Source organism: Theobroma cacao, chromosome 2 (genome assembly GCF_053813885.1).
Source record: "Theobroma cacao isolate CCN51 chromosome 2, ASM5381388v1, whole genome shotgun sequence".
NCBI classification, from domain to species: Eukaryota; Viridiplantae; Streptophyta; class Magnoliopsida; order Malvales; family Malvaceae; genus Theobroma; species Theobroma cacao.
Genome location: NC_142640.1, coordinates 10,376,372 through 10,391,515, shown reverse-complemented (window position 1 = coordinate 10,391,515; position 15,144 = coordinate 10,376,372). Strand labels below are relative to the sequence as shown.

The following is a 15,144-nucleotide window of genomic DNA, read 5'->3' as shown; positions in this document are numbered from 1 at the left end:
AATACACTAACAATTTTTTTATTTTTTTAAAACTTTCTCTGCATATTTTTTCTATTTTCTTTGCTTTCTTGTTGGGTTTTTTTTTTTCTCTAAAAAAGTCTTTTTGTTATTACTATTATCCAAAGAATAGTATCTTTGAGTATAATCGCTACAATTCTTTTTCATCGAATTTCATATTTCGAAAAGAAAAGATGAAAATTATTCTTAAAACCACTAAAATCATGCCTTAGATTTTTTTTATTTTTACTTTATTAATTTTTTATTTATTTCTCATATTTTTCTATACAATCTAACCCCAAAATGCACAACTGAACAGCACAAAACGCTAGGAAAACGAGGACCAAATTATAACACTTGAAAGTTTGAATGCCTCAGAACGTGAGGGATTCGAGAGAGATGGGAAGAGAGAGGAGAGAATGCGAGGCAGTTGAGAGAAGGAGGGGCTCGGGCTGGAAAGAGAAAGAAAGAGGAAAGAGAACCGTCGGTAGCTCCCGAATAACAAAGGGAAGGTTGTGTTTTCTTGAGAGAGGGTAATTTGACTGTGGAAAAGTTACTGCAAAAAATAATAGTTCCATTACATCATTGTTCGTCGTCAATATTCCATTGGCAGTGACGTTAAAATCCATAACATTTATTTGAGATAATAATACTACTGGGGATTTATTTGTGACAAATTTTCCATCGGAATTGTCTAATGCAAATTCAGACACAGACTGTCAAAAAACGAAGCCAGGAGAGGGAGGGTGTGACTGTGGGCCACCACGTGGTTGCTCAAAGTGCTACCAACAATGACGCCATGGTCTCCTCTTAAAGGCAAAACTTGGGAACGCTCCCTCATTTTCATCAGCTCATCACGTCATTCACTTTTTGTTTTTTCACCTATGAAAAAGTTGAACGTGATTTAAAAAGAGAGTCAAACCCTATTCCTCTTCGCTTCCAACTTCTTACCCAATCAAAAAACCATTCAACCCACATTTGTTCAATTGATTTTGCTAACTATTAAATGCTAATATAATGAAAAGAACAAGAAGGAAAAAGGGATAAATAATACTAACTAGTATGCATAAACGAGTACAAATCATCTGCATGCTCAAAACTGAATAAAGAAAAAGACTTTTTCTTTTTCTTTTTTTATAATAGTAGTAGGTATATATATATGACAAATTCTTTAAAAATTATCGGAATTATATATGAATCAAACTTTTACTGTAATAAGCATTGTTCATACAAGTTTCAATGGTTTAGTTTTCCCGGTGGGCGTAACTGATTTGTAGGGCCGTCACCATCACCATCTAAAGTTTTCAACCAAACTATACATACGACCATAAAAGCTTTTCAAGGTAATTGTTTAATAAACGTTAGGTCTTGAGAGGCACGTTGTCCCTACCCTACACACTTTGCTTACCGTTGGTTTCTGTTGAATTTTATTAATGGTGAAAATTAACTCAGAAAACAAGCAGTAATTCCCAAGATGGTCAGATTGGTCGGAACTTTTTTGCTACTACATTCAATCAATTACTATTATTCAACCGTAGCTGATTGATTGCATATAATAAAAACGGAATATTGCTACCATCTCCATAATCAATTATCTAACATGTCTGAATATTCCTTACTATCTCCACGGCTTACATGGAGATTCTAGAGACTTTCCACAGTAAATGTATTGATGTACGTGAAAAATAATACTAGGAATCAAGAAAAATAAATTCTTCTTCAAGGCGGAATTTTCGCTTGTTTGGGTGTATAATGGATGTAATTATATTTGTTTTATTCTTTTCCCTATTACATAAATAGAAAAGAAAAAATCCAGCGTCGGCTCTGCCTTCCTTCAAATCTGATGGTCCACAAACCCCCTGCACAACCTGATTTGTATTATGATGTGATCACATCGCCACGTGTGCAGAATCTGAAGGTTGGTGTAGCTGTGAAGGCAAGCTTTTCTCCGTGGGGCTCACATCAATTTAATGCCCCAACGCCGCGCAACAGAGACAACACTGTTCAGAGTTCAAAACCGCCTCGAAAAATTTTAAGCGAAATTTGCCCGCACTTGACGGTGTTTTGTGTAAGAAGATCTTCTTAGGTTGTTTATAATCCCCACTCGCAAAGGGCAGCGTTCTGTGGTGATTAGGTCGAGAGTTGTTGAGAAGTGCAATTCACGCTTATTAAAAGAGCGTACAACAGTGGTAACCACACGGATTACTTTACGTGAATAATCTTCACTCCAGCAAATAACTAAAGCATTAAATCCATGTTTTTGCCATCAATGAAAGCAAAGCAGCAAATCAAAGCTGAAATCTCGATCAACTCTCTGTCTCTCTCTCTCTCTGTCTCTCTCTCTCTCTGTATCCCTAGTTTCTCTGTTTCATTCTCAATCTCAAAGCTCAGAAGCTGTTGAAGTAAAAGCTTCAACCTTTTTTCTTCTTCTGTCTCATAATTATTCTCTATTGAGTAAGCACTTATATTTCCGTATCACTTTCTTCATATCCTTTTCTGGGTCATTTTTGTTTCAAAGTAAGCTGCTCTACCTCTCCCTTTTGAACTCTCGTGTATTTGAAGTATCTGAAAACTTAGACTCTAAGTATATTTTCTTTTCTGTTTCTTAATTCTCGATTTTCTGGGATTGATTCGTAATTAGATCTGGGGGCAGTTTAGGAGCAAAAAGCTGCTTTCTATTTACTGCATGCTAATTCTAACTGTTACACTTTTTTCTTGAATTCTTGTTGTGTCGGTTACTGCTTCATGCTGTATTAGCCTGTAAATATCTTTCCCCATTTGCATTTGGTGTGTTATTTTTGAGTTGATTAACCAACGTTGAGCTTCTACCTCAAACTTTTCTTGAATATCCTTCTCTTTAAACCCATCCTCTGATTATTTATATCTTCATATGGAATTTGGGTTTTTTTTTTTTTGTATTGATACTTCTCTACTTCATATCAATGAAATGATCTTTTTGCTTGAGACCCATGTTTTCTTCTGAAGAAAACTAGGCCTCAGATTAAATGTTTTTCTTACACTTAAGAAGGCGGTTTTGGTTCTCTTTCCGGACCTCCCTGCTTCTTTTTGGTCCTATTTCTTAGTAACGTTGGTGGGTTTGTGCTTGATTCTTCACGTATCTTGGGTTCGTGACCTAACCTGGAGGCCTGAAGATTTTGGGTTTTATTACCCAAAATGAGAAAGCTCTACAGGAAACTGGTGTTGATGAGAAACCCATTGACAAGTGTGAGGAAAAATGTCAATTCTCATTCGGGAAGGGTGTTTAGTGATAGAAAATGGATTATTCCATTTCTTGCAAGCTTACTTGTATCGATTACTTTGTTTTTATCTGCCATTTTTGGGTTGTTCAATGCTCCTTATGGTGGAGACCAGTTGCCATTTGACATTATTTCCTTTGCAAGAGCGGAGGACTCAAGTGGGTATTTTGTAGAATCAGATTTAAAGAAATCGTTTAACACAAGTGGCTATTCAAATGTGGAAGCACCTAGACTAGCATATCTTATTTCAGGGACAAAGGGAGATAGTCATAGGATGATGAGGACCTTGCAGGCAGTGTACCATCCGAGAAATCAGTATGTTTTGCATTTGGATCTTGAGGCTCCTCCCCGTGAAAGGTTGGAATTGACAAATATGGTGAAGGGTGATCCAACTTTTCGTGAAGTGGAGAATGTGCGCGTAATGGCACAATCTAACTTGGTAACATACAAAGGTCCTACAATGATTGCTTGCACCCTTCAAGCAATTGCAATACTGTTGAAGGAGAGCCTGGAGTGGGATTGGTTTCTAAACCTTAGTGCCTCAGATTATCCCCTTGTGACTCAAGATGGTTAGTGCTTAAGACTTTTTCTCTTTATCTATTCATTGTCAAGGCTGTTGCTCTTGTTGTTATCTTGTCTGTTTGTCATTATGAGGGCTTTTTCCATAGGTTTAATGTATTTAGGAACATTACTATGCATATAGCATGACATTTAGCTCTAAATTGGTCTGAAAACTTTTCTTGCTACCACCTTTTTTTTTTTCTCACAATGTACGTGAATTCTTTACAGCAATTATAATATAAATAAACTTGGTTATGCACATATATGGCCTTTTAAGCTACTTTCCTGATTCTATGGGAAGTTTTAAGTTAAGGTCTAGACTTTGAAATAGAATTTTAAAGAGTATGGAAATTTTTAACTTAAGTTCTACTGAAAATTATTTTATGAGGGGGCTCAATCAATTGTCTAATGAGTTTTAGATTTCACTTGACCCTAGAGACTTTTCGAATGAGCTGACTTATACAATGGAGCTTCTGCAGTTCTGCTTAATCAACATAATTGTGTGAGATTTTTTTATGCATCTTTGACTGTGTTTTTAGACATTAGGTTGCCCCTTTTGTGAATTTCTGCTACCTGGCCTTTGCATAGGCCTATTTGAGAGACATCTGAGTGCTTGAATGATTTCCACGTACTATAATGTTAGTTTCATTTATGGGTTTCAATGTCTGAAAGAGTTCCGTCAATATGTCTCTTTTTATCATTATGACATGCATTTGTTATTGAGTTTTGGAGTGTTTTCAGAAACTTAGAGTTCTGTTGTTTGTTTGCTGAAGAATATCTGATATGTGTTCTGATTGTGCAGATTTGCTACATGTTTTCTCCAATTTGTCAAGAAATCTCAATTTCATTGAACATATGCAGATTACTGGTTGGAAGCTGTAAGATTAATGCCTAGTATATTCACTACTCTCGAATATTCCTCTTCTTATTCCCTAATGTCATCAGTTTAAATGCGTAGTTCTGTGCTTTTGCAGGAACCAGAGAGCAAAACCAATCATTGTTGATCCAGGTCTTTACTTGTCCAAAAAGTCTGACATTGCTTGGACCACACAACGCCGATCACTGCCCACATCTTTCAAGTTGTATACAGGTTGGTTATCATTTCTACTTTATTGTTTATTTTGAGCACACCATACCCAAGACTTTCTCTAATCTTAGGTAGATTGTTTGCCATCCACCTTTTGTTATATTAAAGGTCATAATTCATTTATGTTAATTGTGTTATCTGAAATCCCAAATAGTAGTTTTTGTCTTAAGCCTGATCTGGTATCAGCTGAAGTTAATGTTCCAAAAAAGGATCTTGTATACTAGTTCCATCTTTCGAGCTTAAGACTTAAGTTGCATTTGCTTTGCTAGTAGTAAATGCTGGAATGGAAGGCTCTTGCTGAGTGTTGTGGGTTGGCCCAACCCACGTGTTATTGCTTGGAGTAAGAAACTTCTTTTTGCATTTTAGAATCAAGTCTTCTATGTTAGAATTCCTTCCCTATCCTAATTTTGTTGTAGGGAACTGAAAAGCTTCAATTAGCTGTTGATTTTGAAAGTAAAAACTATTAATCAAAGCAATATTTTTGCCTGGGGCCAGAGCCTACAATTAGGCTTAGGTACTTATAGTTGCAAACTTGAGGGTGTACTCCATCATTCTTCTTATGTGTCACTTTCTGATTTCTATTGCCAGAGACTATAGGAAAGGTTGAAAGATCATCTAAAACGTGCTATTGCTTGAAGTTTGGCTAAGCCAACCTACTTGAGCCTTAACCTAACTCCTAACACTCAATGATTGCTTGCTGCTTTGACATCAGCTTGAACAAGCTGCATGGGAAATTTCCAAGCAGCTAGCTCTCTCACTGCAGCCTCAAATCCTATTTAACTAAACGCTTGATGTTCCACATGGACCAGTGAGAGAAAGGAGAGTAGATCTTAGTTGGGTGAGACCAGCGATGGAGGACACTTTTTTTGTCATATGCTCTTTTATAGTGACTGCTTATAAGTGCCATAGCTAACTCATCGCAAACAAACTTGGTGAAGAACTGCAGTCCTTCCAGTTTCTGTTCAGCAGTGCTAGAGGTCAAGATGTCATCGTTATTTATCCTAAATGTTTTATACAGTTAATTGAACTGGCATTTAATTATTTTGAACTATAGGTATTATTTAGCTGTAACTTAATCCACTGCATCTCTAAAAGAAATTGATGAAACTTCCTTCTCTCGCTGGGAAAAACAAATAGGAGAATCTCTCTTACCAGTTTGCTCCCCTGGGTCTTGACTTCTTTCAGTTTCAGCCTATTGAGAAAGTTTAAATACCATAAAGAAATCATTCACTTTGAATCCTGCCCATAAATTGGTTAAGATAGTACATCTGAAAGCATCTACGGACTACTCAGATCTTCAAGAATCATTATGTACTTTTCTATCGCCCACAATTCTTCTCTAGGGTTGAAAGCTGATCTGAATAACCAAATCTTGTGAACGGTTCCCATGAGCTTCCTAGTAAAGTCTCTTGGGGATTTTAAATGCAGAGTTTGGATTGTTTTATTTTTCTGATTTTGCTGGCCTCCTTGTATGAGGTTTTTTTGTCTTTTCAATATGCATATTAACAAGATACAATTGTGTTTTATATTCATTTAAATCCGGAACTAGATGACTCAATGTATGAAAAAAATTTTAAATGCTTGTTTTGCCTTTGTTGTGTCCAGGTTCTGCGTGGGTAGCACTTACTAGAACTTTTGTTGAGTATTGTATATGGGGATGGGATAATCTCCCACGAACCATCCTTATGTACTATACAAATTTCGTTTCCTCTCCAGAAGGGTACTTCCACACTGTTATTTGCAACACTGACGAATTTCGTAGCACTGCAATAAGCCATGATCTCCACTACATTGCTTGGGACAGTCCTCCAAAGCAGCATCCAATCTCGTTGTCAATGAAAGACTTTGACAAAATGGTGAAAAGCAAGGCGCCCTTTGCTCGGAAATTCCATAAGAATGATCCAGTGTTGGACAAAATTGATAAAGAGCTTTTGGGCCGTACTGGGCGTTTTGCACCTGGAGCATGGTGTGTAGGGAGTTCAGAGGGTGGAGCTGACCCATGTTATGTGCGTGGTGATGATTCTGTGTTTAGGCCAGGCCCTGGTGCTGAGAGGCTGCAGGAACTCCTAAAGACGCTACTATCTGAAGATTTTCGGAAGAAGCAGTGTTCATGATAGTGGTAAAGAGTCGGATAACCCCAAGTGTATAAATGGCTGGATTCATACTTCATAGTTGTCATAAGGGTGGCGGAATTTTTTTTTTCTTCACATACAAAAATGAACATTCAAGCTTATAACACTGTCAACTCTCCAACATATGTCCAAAATTTTGAATCTAATTTGTGTAAATAAATAGACTGCTACAACGCCAATGGACAGAATATCCTCAAGCATGCAGCTTTTGGGGTTGTAGGCTTAAACACGGTGCAAGAACTCGGTTGAGAATCGCTTAAATTAAATACAAGTTGTACGAGGTTAAAAGATTTATGCAATACAACATTTATTTGAAGGGTCAATTGCACCCTTGGTGTGATTAAGCTCTGTCAGCGGAAATTAAGTTTAGATACTTTTCAAGAATCATTTCAGGTGAAGAATCAGTGAAATAGCCCTTTTCCACATCCAACCCTTGTTGGGCTGCCAGCGTCTCAACACTGGACTGGACCCTGTCCGCTCCAATCCGGTTTGGCTCCAGAAGCATGCAAGCTATCTCAGTTGAGTCCTCACCATGTACAAGGCCCAGTGTTTGCACCGTCGGGAGCCCGCCGCCTCGGGCGCTCACCATCCTAGCAATACGGCGGGCGGCGGAGACATCTGTAGACATGATAGGCACGTTGTACAGTCCCACCCATGGGCAGGCACCGATCATGGTGATGCCCCTAGATCGAGATACCCGGGTTGGGCCTTCATCGGGCTTTTTGGAGAGATTTTCAGGCATAGTCCATCCAGCCCATTGGTTGCCCATGAAATTGGGCCTGTAGTAACCAAGCTCCCGCCTGATGGTGTCCAGGGCCTTGCCTGTTGGATGTGCTGCGCCGTAGAGAAAAACTGGCACTGCAACAACATCAAAATAAAATGACAACTTCAGAATAGAAAAGCTTTTCTATCCAAGCAGTGATAAAAATTAAATGTCTTGAAATTTGAATTTCATTATAAATGGATCCTTTTCCAACTAGGAATTTTAGATGAAATAACCACAATTTAAATAGCAGAATTGGACCAACCTTGCAATATGTTGCCAATGTCTGCTGCGACAGCCTTAGCAAGCCAAGCTGCTTCATCCAAGGATGACCGAGCCAAGGGATGCAAAACAATGTCATCAACCACGCCGAGCCGAGGGTGTGCACCAGAATGCAGCTCAAGGTTTATGGCTTCATAAACAGCCTCAACCATGGTCAGGACAGTTCGTTGCAAGGGGCTATAAATAGCAGTACCAGTGCTGTCATGAACAACATATGAAACAAGAGTGTAGCGGCTCCTGTTGTACGCTCGATCCTCAAATTTGTTCACAACGACAGTTTCTGGGTCTAGCCTTGCAGCTCTTTCTATGGCATCAAGGGCTGCACGGTTGCGTGATTCAGAGAAAAAGATCTTGCAGCACAGCAGCATGGATTGATTTGCAGCCTTTTTGTTCTGGTGAAAAAAAAGGGAGGGAACTTATATCAAAACCTTGGATTGTGTATTTTTAAAACAGACGGCAAGCTTTGTGAGTTTGACTTAGATCAGGTCCAGCTAAGTGGATGCGAAGTTTGTTTTCTAGAAATGTTTATTATACGTTGCAATAGTATCTCCTACCAGTTACAAATTATACATGAAACCGTAAAATTAGAGTGAATGCATAAGATTCATGGGTCTTCTCCAAGAATGTTTAACCCCGTTTTAGGAAGAAAAATGCTGTCCTGAGTAGCAAAATTCAGTATGCAATTGAAAATTCCATAGCTAGAACCAATTAATAGTCAAGGCTCACAATTGAATTGGATGCGCTGGAAACTAGGAGGAAGGGAGGGATGGATTGGAAGAAGAATTAGTAAATCACCAATCATCTGTTTCTCGTTTCCAAAGGGGAAACAGTAAATGACCCTGTTGTCTCATGAACAACAAAGAATACATGCCCTTTAATTAAACCACCTACCTCTGGTCTCCTCCCTGCATTTCCCAAAGAAAAAGGGAAAGAGATGTAGTGATATGTGGTCAATGTGGAGTTAGAAACAGCAGGGCCTTACCTTGCAACTTGAGCTAACATCCATTCCATCCCTCTGCTCTTGGTTTCTCATCTTCAACCCCAAAATTTCCCAATCAAACACCTTAGCACCTAGCAAATACTACAAGAGCCAAAGGGGGTTTGCCTCTTCTCTCGCCGGTTGAAACCTTCTCCTCAGGACTCAGGAGACAAATCCATATATGATGTACATGACTTCATTGATTAATAATTTGTTTTGAAAAAATGCTCGCATCGCTGCTTATGACTCAGCATGTGGGCATTTCGACAGCAGCATACAAAGATCCTGTCCCATAACAAGTCTGACACAAAATCCTCATCCATAAATAAAAACCAAAACGTTTTTGTCCTGCCAAATTTATTATTATAATCCTAATAATTTTATTTATATATATTTAAAGAGATGTAGTGTTTATAAATGTGAATTTTATATAAATATTTTAATAGTTTTGATACAAGACACAAATTATTTAAAAGAAAGAAATGAATCGCAATCGTTGCTCCAAATGCCACATATGAAAACCAGAAGTTAAATAAAAATAAGTAGACTTTGTGGGTATACTTGTCAAAATGAGCCTGATTCATTAAATTGGTTTATTTTTTATAAAATATTAGATGGATTGAATTTAAAAATTTAAGTTTATATTAAAATCGGATTTAAATGGATCAATCCACTAAATTAGAGAGCTGGGGTGGGCTGGGACGGGTCAGTCTTATGAGTCATAAAACTAATAATTTTAATTAATTTAATAATTTTATATATTTAATTATATAAAATTAATAATTTAATTATCAATAATATTATTTATTTTATATATTTCAATGTATTTAATGTTTACTTATTAAATTAATAATTTTAATTTATAAATTAAATTATAAAATAATTTTATTAATAAAAAATTTATTAAGTAAAATTTAAAAAATAAATTTTTTTTTTAAAAAGAAACTAACTCAATCCAACTCATGGACTAATAAGAGTGAATTGAGTTGAAGTTTTGATAGTTCATATAAAAAATGGATTGACATGACCTAATTTATATTTTCTTAATTTATAAAGATTTGGGCCGGGTCTAATCAGCCCATATTGACAACTCTACCCGTGGGTCACATGAGAGAACAAAACCCAAACTAGAAGCATCCAAAAGCGTGGCTTTCAGCGTAGGTTTTCGGGTCAGAAAATGGTATCCCAGGAGGTCAGAAACGGCTCCACTTGACCCCCGACCGAAATAAAATAAAGTGTCTACAGGCTGACAGGAGAGCACATAGACGTGCATAGAGTTCGGCGAGTCTTTTAATCAAAAGACCTGTGACTCTGGCCAATGTACTTCACACATTAAAGATATTTTTTATTATTACTATTGATCATGATTCTTGAGTACGTACGCCTTTGTATTGGCATCTACTCACTATTTGAGTTGCTTGGGGCTTAGAACTGATCATTTTAGTGGCAACAAGTCTGACACGAGGTTGTTTGGGTTGCAAATGTTGCTTCCTCTCCAACCTGAAATCATCTTCAACCAAATAACAACTCAATTAAATGGAATAAGTTGAATTGGGAAAGGACAGGAATGGTTAGACTTTCATAAAGGATGAACAGCTCTTCCGTTAAATATCTGATATTACTATTGCAGGTCAAGATAGAGATCGTGTAGTTTTAAGTCTTCTTTTCTGACGTTGAATGCAACATCTCACTTCACTAACCGACCAACCGACGAAAAATATGTATACAGAACAGATAATTCAGCAATACTATTAGTGTTAAGTTTGTTGACTGTACAGCGCCTGTCATCTTGTTCTGCAAGCAAGATTTAGTAATATTCGAAGTAAACTTCAGAGAAGAATGTCTATCCATTTACTGCATATTTACGTTGATCAGATGCATTAATTTTTGTATGATGTTTTCATAACACATTAAAACAAAATAATCAAGATTAATGAAATGATAATTACTTTAATGATGGGTCCTTTAGAAACCCAGTTAGCCACGGGTGGTTCTTTACTCAAATCATTGCGTCTTGGATAGTCACAATATCCTGCTAAATGTTGTACTATAATATTACATGCAAAGCTCATATCCTCCCTTTCCCCTCTCCACTCTTCACAACTAAACTATAAATTCGAAAAAGAAGAAAAAGCATTGTAAGTGCTAGGGATCTATTGTCTTTTTAATACATCGGAAAATTTAAACAATTTTTTTGTCTGCACAGCTTGGGTAGTTGGCTTGTAATGTAAAGGCGTTAGACAATCTTTGCTTCTGTTCCGCCTATCGAGGCTTCAACTTGACAACAAACCCAACATAATCCCCTTCATTTTGCACTTAAAGCTTTTAAGTGTTAAATATGGTTAGCATATTATTTCTAATCCACCTGTGAAATCAATATCTTGTTTAAGGTTCAATCATGCGGAACGCACTCGCCCATGAATACTGCAAGCATAAATCTGACTGTAGCACCTCTTCCATCACTAATAATTTTGATTGCAAGAATGTAGCAAAGTTTCCAAACAATTCTCCCCTTCATACAGGAACAAGCATTGCTCTCTTTGCAAAAAAAAAGATAGATAAAATTTAAAAGTGATATGGTTGTAACATTACTCTGACATGGTGAAGTTCCTCAGTATGTCTGAATATTTAATAGCACCAACAAAATTAATTAACTTCTGACTTAAACTTCAGACACTAGTCATCTAAAATAATACTTGCATTCTGCTGTCTTCCCTTTTTATAACAATTGCAATTTCATAACCTGAACAGAAGAGAAACCAATTGTCAAAAAACCGGCGGTCTTCCAAATCTAAGTGATGAATGTTATTGTTCATAGGATCACAACAAATTTATGAGGCAACAGAATTGCAGGAGAACATGAGATACATGATTAGAACAAAAATACCTCCAAGACCATATTTCATCCATTAGTTAGGAAGAACTCAACTTAATGTAACTTTCAATTATCTTGTCCTGTGAAAGATCAGTGAAATACCCCTTCCCTACACTCAACCTCTCTTCCTTTGCAAGCCTCTCAACTTCAAGCTGAACTTTATCTCCTCCAACTTTACTTGGTTCCAACAAATTACAGGCCACCTCAGTCACACGATCATCATGTGCAAGTCCCATGGCTTGCACTGAAGGAAGTCCACCTCCTCTCTCACTTACTTGTTTAGCAATTCTACGAACGGCAGCGATATCAGTTGAGAGCACAGGGACATTGTAGTTAGCAACCCAATGGCTTGCCCCAATAACAATAACACCTTTTGCTGGAGACACTTGAGCTGGACCTGCATCAGGCTTCAGGGGCAAGGACTCTGATCTTGTCCCTCCAGACCATTGAATACCGCCAGAGTTAGGCTTGAAATAACCCAGTTCTCTTCTGATTGAATCAAGCAATCTTCCCCCTTCATTGGCAGCTCCATAAAGAAATATAGGTACTGCAGTTACCATTTAAGGTCATCAGCAATACAAAGGGTAAAATTTTTTAGGAGCAGACAAATAAATAATATTAGCTTAAATAATTATTACCACCAAAGAAAAAATCACAATCCCATGTAATTTGAAAAGATAACGCACACATAGGAAGTCTCAGGAAAATGCAGTTTCTTTATACACAAAACTTTGATTCTAATAGACCATTTTTAAACGGGCAAGGCGACAAAGATGATATAATGATACTAAATCAGTAAAGAAAATCTAGAATCTATATTGATTGCATGTTATAGCTCCGGTGTGGAAAGAGGAACTCTCTACAGTTGGTACCGTGCAGACCATGCCTCTGGCCTACTCCAGAGGGAGAGAGATTGTGCAATTGTTCATTGCAGTCATTTAAAAAGGCCAAAAAAACTATAATAAAATAACATAAAAATGCCAACTTTAAATCTGTGTTTGCTCTGCCTGACTGTAATCTTACAGAATAGTTTATTAAAAACAAAGGGAATCCTTCCAGGTTCCGGGATAGTCATAAACTCACTATTCACATCAATATGGCAAGCCAACAAAATTTTTTGCGTAATCATTTCTTAAGAGTTCCAGTTACTACTTTAACACTAGTAATGGCAACATCTACATGACATTTGGTTCAAAAGGCAGAGACCTTGAAGTTTAGAGCCTATATCTGCTGCCAAGGACTTTGCAATTGCAGCTGCCTGGTCCAAGGTAGTATGTCCCAAGGGGTGAAAACATATATGATCAACAACTCCAAGTCGAGGATGAGTCCCAGAATGCAACTCAAAGTCGATGGTTTCCAAAGCAGCCTTAACAATGGCAAACACTGCACCTTTCAGAGGAAATGAATCTTGCGATGGTTCTGAAGTCAATCTGGAGACAACCGTATAACCAACTCTATTGTAAGTCACATCTACGAACTTGTTCACAATAGCAGCCTCAGGGAATAGCTTCGCAGCAGCTCGTTCTATCAACTCCAAAGCTGCTCTGTTTCGGCTTTCAGAAATGTACACCTTCCCACAAGCCAGCATCTTGTTCAACATATGTTTTCTGCTCCTCTTTCAGCTTGTAAGAGCTGCCATAAAAAAGGAGGGTTATACTGATAGAGATAATGAAATGAGATAAAGGAATATCTGCAGCCATAGTTTATGGGGAGTGGGGACCACAAAGGCTGCAAACAATCAACTACAGTCAGTATGCTTACAGCTGAAACCAAACGGGAAAAATATGTAGGACAAACTGAAAAAAAAAAAAAAGTGGATGCAAACGTAAAGGAGAACAGATCAAGCTTGAAACTTTTAGCACTACTTAAAATGTGGGACAAGGCCAACTCAATGATTTATGAAAAACTGGCCGCAATCAAAGGCACAGAAGAAGTCAGGATCAAGTGCTTGATATGGATACTAATCATACAGCTGCTTAACGACATTATCGGTGTATATTTGCCAAGGTTAATTACACCTATTCCCTTATACGGAAAAAAATACGGCTACTTAGATAATTGGCTTTCAGATTCAACAAAAAATTTGTTACACAATCCTTGTACAAAAAGCTAAAAAACCCAAAGAACATTTGATACGTGGCATTTACAATACCTAAAAAATAGGTCAAATCAAAATTCGATGTCTTTGGGTTTTGGGTACCCATCATATTCCAATTTAACACCCAAAGCTGCACGGATAACCCTAAACTTAAGCCTCAAAGCTTCCATTATTTCTTGGACGCTTTCATTCTCCGGATCTACAACTGGGTATTTTTCGATCAATTCCTCCATTTGCTTTATACCCTTTTGGACCCGAGTGGAAAACCGAGTCGGGTCAATTTGGATGGCGGAGCTCCACACGTCGACGCAGCCCTTGTAGAAACCGAGCTCTTCGCCTGTTTCGAAGCCCGTTTCAAGACCCACTTGCCTTGCCTCTTCTTTACCGGTTGCTATGCCGTGTTTGTAGCCTTCTTCGTAACCTTCTTGATAATGGGTCTCTTCTAGATTTAGCGATGAATCGAAAATATCTTCGGCTGAGTCCATAGAAGAGGAATCTTTCGCTCGTAAGAACGCCAAATTTGGGTGTTCCAAGTTTGTCTCTTTATTTTCTTCTTTTGTGCGTGAGAGAATTAGGAAGTTCAATGGGGTGGAAGCCTTGCCTTGGCCCAATGGGCGGTAGCTACTTTTTGGGCTGACTTGGACTTGTACTCTTAGGAGGTTTGTTGTGCTTTGGACGGATTTTTCTACTCAGGAAAATTTAATTAAGAAAAAGCCATCTTTTTTTGTGCTGGTAAAATTAGAAATTTTGTTATGAAATAAATCTAAAAAAATAACTATAAGAAAAATATAAGAAAAAATATTTTAAAAAAAGTATTTAGAGGGAGTAAGAAGATTTTATTCAAGTATATATTTACAAATGAAGTGAAGCAGTCTATTTATAGGCTAACAATTTTTTGAATCATAATCTTAATCTAATTATATTTAAAAGTTCAAATTATATTACATTTCTTGTATCTTGCCTTTTAGGCTGTTTGACTTGGTCTGTACTTTTTGGGTCATAATATAATAGACATTCACATATTTATTTATAACACTCCCCCTTGAATATCTATTGTAATAAGAATATGTTTTATTAAAACCTTACGACTTATGAAAAAAAAATTCGAGTGAA

General features: G+C 37.3%; 4 protein-coding genes across 4 annotated transcripts; 1 reads left to right on the top strand and 3 right to left on the bottom strand.

Annotated features, from left to right (window-relative positions):
- Positions 1–2,171: 2,171 nt before the first annotated feature.
- Positions 2,172–7,213, top strand: LOC18608645 (beta-glucuronosyltransferase GlcAT14A-like). Its single transcript, XM_007043442.3, has 4 exons — positions 2,172–3,823; positions 4,618–4,693; positions 4,790–4,905; positions 6,508–7,213. Exons 1-4 carry the CDS (start codon positions 3,172–3,174, stop codon positions 7,014–7,016), a joined length of 1,353 nt encoding a protein of 450 aa, XP_007043504.1. The 5' UTR covers positions 2,172–3,171; the 3' UTR covers positions 7,017–7,213.
- A 62-nt stretch (positions 7,214–7,275) lies between these two features.
- On the bottom strand, positions 7,276–9,238 carry LOC18608644 (formiminotransferase cyclodeaminase-like protein). Its single transcript, XM_018115947.2, has 3 exons — positions 9,062–9,238; positions 8,063–8,471; positions 7,276–7,892 (listed from the first exon to the last, which is right to left on the bottom strand). The coding sequence occupies exons 1-3, from the start codon at positions 9,110–9,112 to the stop codon at positions 7,375–7,377; spliced, it is 978 nt and encodes a 325-aa protein (XP_017971436.2). The 5' UTR covers positions 9,113–9,238; the 3' UTR covers positions 7,276–7,374.
- Positions 9,239–11,512: 2,274 nt separating this feature from the next.
- Positions 11,513–13,533, bottom strand: LOC18608642 (formiminotransferase cyclodeaminase-like protein). The gene is made up of 3 exons (XM_018116546.2): positions 13,140–13,533; positions 11,946–12,480; positions 11,513–11,801 (listed from the first exon to the last, which is right to left on the bottom strand). Exons 1-2 carry the CDS (start codon positions 13,531–13,533, stop codon positions 11,972–11,974), a joined length of 903 nt encoding a protein of 300 aa, XP_017972035.2. The 3' UTR covers positions 11,513–11,801; positions 11,946–11,971.
- A 569-nt stretch (positions 13,534–14,102) lies between these two features.
- Positions 14,103–14,596, bottom strand: LOC148764024 (uncharacterized). The gene has a single exon (XM_088803232.1). It carries the CDS (start codon positions 14,514–14,516, stop codon positions 14,103–14,105), a length of 414 nt encoding a protein of 137 aa, XP_088659358.1. The 5' UTR covers positions 14,517–14,596.
- Positions 14,597–15,144: the final 548 nt, after the last annotated feature.